This window comes from Myotis yumanensis, unplaced genomic scaffold, assembly GCF_028538775.1.
Source record: "Myotis yumanensis isolate MYYU_CA2020_CCGP unplaced genomic scaffold, mMyoYum1.0.hap1 SCAF_14, whole genome shotgun sequence".
In the NCBI taxonomy this organism is placed as follows: Eukaryota; Metazoa; Chordata; class Mammalia; order Chiroptera; family Vespertilionidae; genus Myotis; species Myotis yumanensis.
The window spans coordinates 18,305,426-18,316,532 of NW_027223765.1; the positions used below are offsets into that span (position 1 = coordinate 18,305,426).

An 11,107-nucleotide genomic window follows, 5' to 3' on the forward strand; every position below is an offset into this window, starting at 1 on the left:
GTAACTTATCTCAAAACGGAGAACCTCCCAGAATCTCTGTTTTGATGCTCCCGGAAGACTTCTTTGACTATCACTAAACCCCAGTTCCACTCTCCCTTCTCCACCTACTTCTGACTTGAAGACACACACCTCTAAGCAGCTCTTAAGGAATCTAGACTCACTACTTATTCTTCTGCCTACAGTAAATATTAAAGAAGCTAGAAGGAAGAATGCAGACTATCAGAGAATTTAACATTAAGGCTAAAGTCAATGCCCTCTTCACGGAACTACTCGCAAAACATTCTTCTCAACTTCATCAATGTAACTTCCACAATCCCTCTGAAACCTGGCCTTGATGTCTTAGAGACCATAAACCTCCCAGATTAAGAAACAGCACTTAAAGTTATTCTTAGGATGTAATTACAAGCTTCTTCACTCAAAGAGATAAAATGTTGCAAGAGTAATAACCTCATAGCCAAATATAATATTTTTCCAAATCCCAGGCCAAACAAGTCATTCTCATCTTCTCTGCCAAGGTCTATTGTGGTTTATTTTCCACTTCCCTCCATCATTAATGAACATTTATTGGCTTTTCAATGTGCATCAGATGCAAAGTTATCTCCCTTCCGTCTCTGTCCTGAGCTGGCTCTTAAACCTACTGTTCACCTGTTTCCATCTATTTCTCAACTAGACCATGAGCACCTAACTGCAGAATGTGTCTCTTAACTCTCTGTACATGCTTCAGGTAATAAGCCTGCCATAAATATCTGTAAGACCTTCTTCTCTATGAAGCCCATGTCTAATAACATGGACAGATGCCCAAACAGTACAAAGCATTACTAGGAAGCTGCCAGTAAAACAGGCCATTTCTGGCAACAATCTACATGACGATAGTGAGTAGTATCTGGAGAATTTTGCATATTCCCAAAGTAATCACTCCAAATTAATCATTCACTCTGAAATAAAACTTTCTCTGCTAAACAGAAATGACTCCCGAGTCTTTTATTTTACTTTATTTTTTTTAGATAAAAGACACGCTTTATAAGTCATTTAAAACACAAACACATGCTTCTTTTCCGACGAAACACCAAATGGCGGATGAAGCCGGTGCTGCGAAGGGCCGGGAGAGCCAGAGGCCCCGGGAAGAGAAGGTCGTCGGGGCTTCGGTGGAGGATTTGGCAGCGGCATCCCGGGCTGGGGTTGCGGCCGGCCGGGGTCGGAGCAGGGGCCGAGGCCGCGGAGCTCCTGGAGGCAAGGCCGAAGACAAGGAGTGGATCCCTGACACCAAGCTGGGCCGCCTGGTCAAGGACATGAAGATCAAATCCCTAGAGGAAATCTATCTAATCTCCTTGCCCATCAAGGAATCTGAGATCATTGACTATTTCTTGGGGGCATCCCCCAAGGATGAGGTCTTGAAGATCATGCCTGTGCAAAAGCAGACACGTGCTGCCCAGAGGACCCGGTTCGCCACTGGGGACTACAATGGACATGTTGGTCTGGGTGTTAAGTGCTCAAAGGAAGTAGCCACTGCCATCAGTGGAGCCATTCTCCTGGCCAAGCTCTCTACTGTCCCTGTGGGGCGAGGCTACTGGGGAAACAAGATCGGCAAGCCCCACACGGTACCTTGCAAGGTAACAGGCCCCTGTGGCTCTGTACTGGTGCGCCTCATCCCTGCCCCCAGGGGTACTGGCATTGTCTCGGCCCCTGTGCCTAAGAAGTTGCTGATGATGGCGGTATTGACGATGGCTATACCTCGGCCAGGGGCTGCACTGCCACCCTGGGCAACTTCGCCAAGGCCACCTTCGATGCCATCTCTAAGACCTAGAGCTATCTCAGCCCAGGTCTCTGGGAAGAGACTGTGTTCACCAAGTCTCCCTATCAGGAATTCACTGACCATCTTGTAAAGACCCACACCAGAGTTTCTGTGCAGAGGGCCCAGGCTCCAGCTGTGGCCACCACATAATTTTATACATGAAAAATAATGTGAATTAAGCCTGCTAAAACACACACACACACACACACACTCTCTCTCTCTCTCTCTCTCTCTCTCTCAGCAAAATATTGAGGCCAAAACAATTCCAAAGAACAGAAAGACATTTCCATTTACAGAGAAGAAAAAAACGGGCATAGGAATTTTAGTCTTTTAGTCTGTCATGTTGAAATTGGGTAGCAGATATGTATTTATGTACCAATTATTATATCCAGGCTATGAAGCCTCTAAGAAGTTAAGCACAACCACAACTCTTAGGGAGTTTGATTACAACCCAGAAGAGATGTTAAAATAGGTGCCTACTATGCCAAGAAAAACACAGCAGTGTTCAACATACACGAAATTAACATACATGAAATTAACATGCATAAATGCAACTAAGTGCACTTGAGTTTTAAATAATGTGAACAATTCCATCCACTTTTCCAATCACTAAGCATGTGCTCTGTATCTGTCTTGAGGTGTGACTCTGCTCTCTCTATAGTCTGACCCACTTCCCAAATGCTCTTAGCATATGCTTATCATCTGCCCAGAAAAAAGCCAGAGCTTGATGATTAATATTTGTCCTATAAAACAGTCATTCTCAAAGTGTGGTGCCTGGACCATGGGCTTCAGCATCACCAGGGAATCTGTTAGAAATGCAAGTTCTCGGGCCCCACTCCAGATCAGCATCATAATCATCTTGGTGACAATGATGCACAGTAAAGTTTGAAACCCACTGCCACAAAGCCAACTACTTCACCTGTGCTCAATGGAAGAAAAAGTGACCAACGGTAGTTTTAATAAAAAAAAATTCACTTACCATTGATTTTAAAATCTAAAAGGTCCTAAGTCTCCAAACACAATGAGAAAGGCTTCCTAACTTTGAGTTTATTCTCATTATCCAGAGAGATTATGTAAAATTATATCAGAACCACCTGGTGCTTATCTGAGCTACACATTTCCAAGGCCCTGCCCAGACAAGAGAAGGCACCCTTAGGAATGAGCATTTTTAACAAGGTCTCTGGGCGATTCTTTGCAACAAAAAGTTTAAGAATGGCTACAGCCAGGCCAGTGTGGCTCAGTGGTTGAGTGTCGATCTATGAAACAGGAGGTCACGGTTAGATTCCCAGTCTGGGCAAGTGCCTGGGTGGGGTTCGATCCCCAGTAGGGGACATGCAAGAGGCAGCCAATCGATGATTCTCTCTCATCACTGATGTTTCTCTCTCTCTCTCTCCCTCTCCCTCCCTCTCTCTGAAATCAATAAAAATATATTAAATAAAAAGAATGGCTATAACCACTGAATTCAAGCACACAATGGCCTACAGTTTTAAAGGTTGTTTTCATTGACATAACTGCCTGATACCCTTAATATGCAATTTTAACATGGAAGCATATTAAATGTCATGTTCCTAAATTAAAAAAACCATGGTGCTACCCTGTTTCTATAAAATTAGAGATTTGAAGTTCATATTAGAAATTCCATGTGTTAGCAAACTGGTGCTTTTTTCACATGTCTCCACTAAGGATATAAAGAAAAATATTATCCTTAGTCCTGAATAAACTCCCAAAGGAAGGTCTCATCGCTATTTGTCTTTTCTAAGCTACTACCTTAGGTAGTAAAATTCAATTCCGGAAGATCTCAAGAGGATAAAAGATGAGAAAGTGATGGTTTTCCTTAGAAGACTTTCCCAGAGCCAGCATCTGAGTCAGCCATTTATACTCACAACGCCTTCAGACTACCTCAGTTTAAAAAAAAAAAAAAACTTTTTTTTTTAACCTTTTTTATTCCTTTTAAACTGAGCAACTCACTTGGTTGCTTTTCCAAAAAAAAACTTTTTGAAATCTGAGCTCTTCAGATGGCTTAAGAACTAATTTAAAACACTGAGTGGGCAATGGAAGGTATTGTTATAACCCAAAATACACCCTCCTTTGCAAAAGGTCCAAAATCAAACCTAAGAAAAATTACTGAGTTATTATCAGTCCAGTTAAGATCCTATTCCTATCTTTAGGAGTTCAACAACCATTTACAACAAAAATCGGTGCCAGGCACCATGGAATAAAAGATGATCTATCTAGAAGCAGCTACATTCTCCTAGCAAGACCTTCTACACTGATTCACTTGTCTTACGGCATCTACTCTTGCTACCAGACACCAACACCAACATGATGATTAGCAACCCAAACAGATTAAATTTAAATTTCCTATAAGGTACAGAGTACATTCCTGAAGATCTCCTCAACCCAATGAAGAAAGGAAAATGAAAACTGTAAGTCACCAACTACCTAATCAATGTCAAGAAATTGTGTCAAAGGGCACAATTTCATGTCACATTTCATCCTCACAGGAACCCTGTGAATTAATTTCCAGTATCCCATTTTATAGATGAGAAACTCAGAGCTCAGAGAGGTTAAGTAATATAGCTACTAAATGGCAGGGCCAGGGTTGAAAGTTAGGACAGACTATTATCTCTTACTAAGAAGACCTGGGCAAGCAAGTCACTTTAATCTCTCTAAACTTAAGTCATCTTCTATAAATGGAATATCTGCCAGTTATTTATAAGACTCAAATGAAATGGTGTTCATAAACAAGGATTATTAAAGTGCTCTCTACACACACAGTTTTTGGTGATAAAGCAAGAAAGGCAAAATCCCCGAACCAGCATGTCCTAATACCTCCAGAAACAGGCAGGATATACTTCTTAGATGCCTCAAGCTAAAATTAGCTGAGGCACAGTCTTCTCTATTTTTAGTTGAAAAGGATGGTGGAGTTGGGCCAGGTTCCCAGGCTAGGGCTTACCTAGTGGTCAACTTCAGACAAGCCAGAAGTCAATATCCAATTTTGTCCTCCTGGGAAGCACTCACTGTCCCTGCATATATTGGGATTTTCTTACCCCAATTCTAGGCTTGCCCATCATCAAAACCCTCCCACTGCCACTGCCCACCATCCTGGAATGCATGCTTGAGTTCAAGTCACAACTGCACTTTTTTGCCTTGTAATTTAGATTAAAACATTTGTACCATCAAGAAGCTTTAGTTTTCTCATGTTAAAAGGTTATTAATCGCCCGGCTGGCATGATTCAGTGGTTGAGTATCGACCTATAAACCAAGTGGTCACAGTTCAATTCCAGGTCAGGGTACATGCCCGGGGTTGTGGGCTCCATCCCCAGTAGGGGGCATGCAGGAAGCAAGTGATCAATGATTCTCATCACTGATGTTTCTATTTCTCTATCTCTCTCCCTTCCTCCTGGAAATCAATAAAAATATATTTTTTTAAAAAGGTTATTAGTAATTTCTAATCACAGGATAGTAGAGTAGATCTAATTGAAACACTAAACTTCCAACTGTGTCCTGAGTGTCAGGGCTCTAGAAAACAGCCTTAAAAAGCCTTAGAGGCCAACTGGGGAAAACAGCTATGTTAACCATCCATTCCAGTGCAATGTGATTGAGCACTTTTCATACACAGCACTGTGAACTGCGGAGGATCACACAAGAGCACTATAGAGGGCACAGCTCATGCGGGGCAAACAGTCAAGGTAACAATAAGTGGGGACTTAAAGAATATGTAAATTATTGAATAATGTACCATGTAAGAGATTACTTAAGATAACAAATAAATAATGTGGTGAAGAAGAAGAGAATAGGTGTTATTTTGTAAAATAGTGGCTTTTGTCTCCATGTAAATTGCTGGAATGGGAGGGCAAGTGTAATCTAGTGTCTGGAAATAAAAACAAACTGATTGACTAGCAACAACAAGATTCAAAAAGTGGAATGATGAAATTGGGAGGCTCTGCTGACACCTGCCCTTTTCCACCAGTTATGACCCTTCTCCACTGCAAACCGTGACTTCATGGCAGCTAGCTTGTGCTCCCCAAGTGGACTCTGTGGAATCAAAATCTGGCTCCCCCACTTGCCTGCCTAAGTTATTTAACTTCAAAGAGCACCTCATCTTCAACTGGCAGTACTTTCAACGACAGTACTTCACAGAATTAATGTGAAGTATCAAAGTAGTAGCACATGTAAAGGGCCTCGCACACAGTAAATGCTCAACAGATACTGGTGATCATTATTTTACCATCATTATACTGGAGTTCAATCAGAATAGTTCAAACAAAACTAACTCTCCCTATCCTTTCTTGGTTCCTTCAATTTTGAAGGTGTCATATGACCCAGTGGTTCCTCTTATGCTCTTATTTCCACATTACCTTCTGAATGCCTTAACTCCATTGACTAGTCAAGCAGCTTCCTACTTCACATCCGATTCTTCCCATTATTGTGCTTTCTCTCTCTCCAAGTGAAGATTTCTTTACCCTTATCTCCCTCTGATGTTCCTTCCAAGTTTGGAGAAACGCAGAATACAGATTTGTAAAGATATGAATGAACTATGTGGAGATATTTTCCTAACTTTTAAAATATTAACTATAGTCAAGGTTAGTAAGTTTATGCAATGAGTTATTTAAAGAACCTAGTATACACAATCAAAACCTATCTGACAAAAATGTATGCATCAATTTCTACCACTTATATATGACATTGTAACAGACATGGAGAGGGTAGAGACACAGTATGTCATGAGTTATAAGACAGATGAAATGGTCACTGGTTGAACTGTGTATTGACTGATACAGCATCAACCCAAGGGAAGGGTCAGAGGTGTGCCGGTGGGCAATGAATGGTTCCACCCTAGTCAACATTTATAATTTAAAGAAAATTAAAGGGAATCTTGTCAAAACTCTCTCTGACAGCAGAAATTGTTAATACACTAACAGCTTATGACAGCTTGAACTTGGAGCCAAAAAGAACAAGAGAAAATTTAAGACAGACAATTGCAAATTCCTACACTTAAAAGTCAAATTACCCACACAATGGATAAAACCTAGCTTCAAAAGTTCACATGAAAAGGTCCTAACTGACTGCAAGGTTACTGTTGAATCAGCAAAGCAATATGCTACAAAAGCTAAGCCTGCCAGAGAATTCATTTGCAGCAGAATTCCCAAACTTGGAACTTGGTAACTGTCCAACGATTTCCGCAGGAGCCTGTTCATTTCTAGGTGCTACAGCCCCAAGGGCAACAAGGATGATGATTTAAAAAAAAAAAAAAAAAAAACTCTGCAAAAACCAAGAGATAAGAACTGTAAATGGAAGGGGGAGCGGGGGGAGTGGAGGAGTAGAAGAGGGACAGTCCTCCAAAAGAAGTTTCCTACTGGTAGCTCCCAAAGGCAAGATTAAGATATGTGATATTGTTCCAGGAAGGTGCAAACCAGAGAAAATGTTTCTAATCACTTGAGCCTACCCCTACATGAGGTAGCAAAGCTGGAAGAATTTATTCATCCTCAAAGGCTAAGTAGACCCATAGGCAATTAAAAGTTAGAAAATGACTTTATTTTTACTGTTGGAGGAAAAATTCACATTTGTTATCAAGGCATTCTTTTCAGTCTATAACTTTTAAACAATAAAAATTGGCTTCTTCTGTCACCTCACTGGCGTATGTATAAAGGCCATCATTTATGGGCAGACAAACGGGGAGAAGTAAAATATTGTCCCAGAGCACTGTAACAGGAAATGGAACAAGAAAAAGATGCATCAGCCAAATTCTGTTGATCGGGTTCAGGCAAGGTCAGCACCTATGCGTTTGAAAAAAACTGAACAATGACCAGTCTTAACAGCAGGTCTGAGTCACTTAGGACCCCCTGAGTCACCCTGACCGTCCGCTGGGCTGATGATTAGTTATGGGTGTGACCGTTTACAGTAAGGCTCCCAGCCCAAGGAGATCCTCAAGCCGGTTTTTATGACTTAAGATATGGTAGACAGGTCAAGTCCTGGAGGAAAAAAAAAATTTTTTTGAAACAGTGAAGCAGCCCCATACAAGGGCGGGTGTTGTCCCATCTGCTGGGCGTGGCTCGTGGTCTTAGCATCTAAGACTCCTTGGAGCAGTGGTTCTCAACTTTCCTAATGCCGCCACCCTTTAATACAGTTCCTCAGGTTGTGGTGACCCCCAATTTCATTGTTATAAATTGAACATAATGACAGCTTAGTGATTAATCACAAAAACAGTATGTAATTATATATGTGTTTTCCGATGGTCTTAGACGACTCCTGTGAAAGGGTCGTTCGACCCCCAAAGGGGTCGCGACCCACAGGTTGAGAACCCGCTGGGAGGGTCCCGCGTCTTGGAAGCCCCACACTAGTCCCGGGCATCTCCTTTGTGCCGCAGCGCGCCCTCGCCCCGCACTTCTTCCGTATCCGCAAGGTCTGCGGCCCGTCCTTCTGCCGGCCCGGTCTCCCGCATCGGGGTCACCTCCCCGCCGCCCGGGCAGCGGTCGAAGCACTGCGGCATCTGCGCCCGCCCTAGAGCCGCGCGGCCGCGGACGGAGTTGGGGGGGGAGGGGGGGGGGCGGCGGGAATCACAGCCCGCGCACGCGCACGCGCGGCCTCCCCCGCGCCGAGCAACCCCGCGGGGGAGGAGGGAATCGCGGCCACGTCACAGCTCGGAGGGTTCCAGAGGGCGGGGCCTCCCGGGAGGCTGCCGTGCTCCCCGCGGGCGCGCGCGCGCGCCGCCGCCCCCACGTGTCCCTGCGGCCTCGGGGAATGTGGGTCACGGAGCCGAGCGGCCTCACGTGTCCCCGCCCGCCGCCGCCGCCTCAGCGCCCATTATGTAATGCCGCGTCACGCGCCCTCCCAGCCAACCGGCGCCCGCGCGCTGCTGAACGTAAACACAGCGCGCACGTGGCTCGCGCGGCCCGGCCATGTGAGGGGGGGGGGCCGGCCGGCGCCACCGGACCGCGCTGCGGCGATGCGGGGAGCCGTGAGGGCCACCGCGGGGCGGCCCGCGGGGCGGCGGGAACCGAGCCCGGGGCGGGTTCGCAGCGCGCGGCAGCCCACCCCGCCGCCCGGGGGACACCCCTGGCCGCCGCCCCCACAAGTGCCCCAAGTGGGCTGCGAGCGACCCCTCCGCCGGCCCCGACCCGCCGCAGTCCGGCTCTTACCCGCATTCACCTCCATGGTGCCCTCGGGGAGGGGGCCGAGGCCGCCCGCTTCCCGCGGAGGGGGCAGCTCCGCCTCCTGCTCAGCGCCGCGCCGCCCCGGGCTGGAGGCGGCGGTGGTCGCGGGGCCCCCTCATGGGCGGGGCGCCGGGCCGGGCGGCCGGAGAGCGGGCTGCAGAGAGAGAGGCGGCGGCCGGGAGCGGTGCTCCTCGCGGGGCCCCTGACAACAAAAGCGCGGCGCCCAGGCTTCCTGCAGCCAGCGCACCGCGGCGGCGAGGGCGGCTGACGGGGAGGGCAGCCGCGACCATGTGACCCGCGCACACACCCCCTCCCTCCGCCCGCCCCTCGCCGGCCGCTGCGGCAACTCCGCCCCCTCCCGCCGCCTCGCCTCCGCTGCTCCCTCGTCTCCTCCATCGCTTTCCCCTTCCTTTCTCCATTCCTCCCCTCCACGTCCCTTCTTTACCCCCCACCCAGCTGACCTTCCCGCCTCGGGCCGAGAGCCCGGTCCGCCCCCCCCGCCCCCGCTGCCAGGCCCGTCCCCCCGCACTGGGTGACACCTCAAGTCACCTCGGATGGGGACCAAGAACCGCCCCGTGGCGCCGCGCAGACGGGCTTTTCAGGAGCCCGGGTTGTGCCAACTTGGCTCGGGCCCGCCCAACCCCTGACCTCCCCGCAGGCCCCCTTCTCCCGCCGGGCAGACCCCAAGCCTTGGGCTCCGGGAGGACACGGCCTGGGTGCTGGCGTCCAGCCCGGAGCTCAGACAGACCTGTGTGCGCCAGTGTCCCCTCGGAGCTCCGCATTTCTCCCTCCAGCAGCCCGTCCGGTTAGGCCCTGCCGGTGTCCCTTAGGCACCTCAAGTGTAAGACGTAGACAGATGGGTGCGTATGTCAGCACTCGGTGAATGCATGCGTAAGATCTGTGCATTTCACCTCGAATGTAGATGTTACAGCAAAAGAAAAAGACGAACCAATGGACGCGTGTGCAGAGGCCATGTAAATGCACTACAAGCGGAAGGCGGACTGGTGGCTGGAGGGGAGGGGACGTGGATAGGCGTACACTGAGATGGTAGTTGTAAATGGTGGATATGGGTAAACCCTGGAAAGCTCTTTCCAAATTGCTCTTTCAAAGTGTTCAGCATAGTCCCAGCGGGTTTGGCCCACAGGGGGTAGAGCCTCGGCCTGCGGACTAAAGGGTCCCGGGTTCGATTCTGGTGGAGGGCACATGCCAGGGTTGCAGGCTCCGTCTCCAGTGGGGGGCGTGCAGGAAGCAGCCAATCAGTGATTCTCTCTCATCATTGATGTTTCTCTCTCTCCCTTCCTCCCTGAAATCAATAAAAATATTTTTTTTAAATGTTCAGCATAACATGTTGAGGGAAATGTGATATGTAAGATATTTTCACATATGCGACACTCCTCTCCCTTTCCACCCCCCACTTTTATACCCTGTTCAATCCATTAACAAATCTGAGCTAGTCTACCTTCATAGTATGCCTTCAGCCTCTGTGCTTCTTACCTTCTGCATTGCTATTACTCTAGATACAGTGGTCGGCAAACTGTGGCTCGCGAGCCACATGCGGCTCTTTGGCCCCTTGAGTGTGGCTCTTCCTAAGCCTTAGGAGTGCCCTAATTAAGTTAATAGCAATGTACCTATCTATATAGTCTAAGTTTAAAAAATTTGGCTCTCAAAAGAAATTTCAATCGTCGTACTGTTGGTATTTGGCTCTGTTGACAAATGAGTTTGCCGACCACTGCTCTTGAACAAAGATTTTCAACTGGTGTGCCCCAAGAATTTTTTAAGATTTTTTATTGATTTATTTTTAGAGAGAGAGGAAGGGGGTGAGAGAGAGAGAGAAACATCCATGTGAGAGAGGAACATGGACTGACTGTGTCCTGCAAGGCCCCCCACCAGGACCGAGCCCACAACCCGAGCATGTGCCCTGACCAGGAATCAAACCAGCAACCTTTGGCTACACAGGAATGATGCCCAACCAATTGAGCCACACCTGGGTGTTATTTTTTTTAATGCTTAAACCCTCCAATAGCTTCCTATAGCACTTTGAAAAAAAAACCCAATGCCTTACCCTTGACCTGCAAAGCCCTACCAAACCATGGCCCGTTCTCTTTACGTGGCTCTCATGTCACCCTCTAAACACAGATCTCTAACTACAGGGATCCTC

General features: G+C 47.4%; 1 protein-coding gene and 1 pseudogene across 1 annotated transcript in view; one reads left to right on the forward strand and one right to left on the reverse strand.

Annotated features, from left to right (window-relative positions):
- NR1D2 (nuclear receptor subfamily 1 group D member 2) overlaps nt 1-9,189 on the reverse strand; it is a 28,480-nt gene extending 19,291 nt beyond the window's left edge. The window contains exon 1 of the mRNA XM_070433323.1: nt 8,935-9,189. Coding sequence (XP_070289424.1) covers nt 8,935-8,950 — 16 coding nt within the window. The 5' untranslated portion in view covers nt 8,951-9,189. The remainder of the gene's footprint in view (nt 1-8,934) is intronic.
- LOC138992363 (small ribosomal subunit protein uS5 pseudogene) lies at nt 1,071-1,955 on the forward strand (annotated as a pseudogene).
- Nucleotides 9,190-11,107: the final 1,918 nt, after the last annotated feature.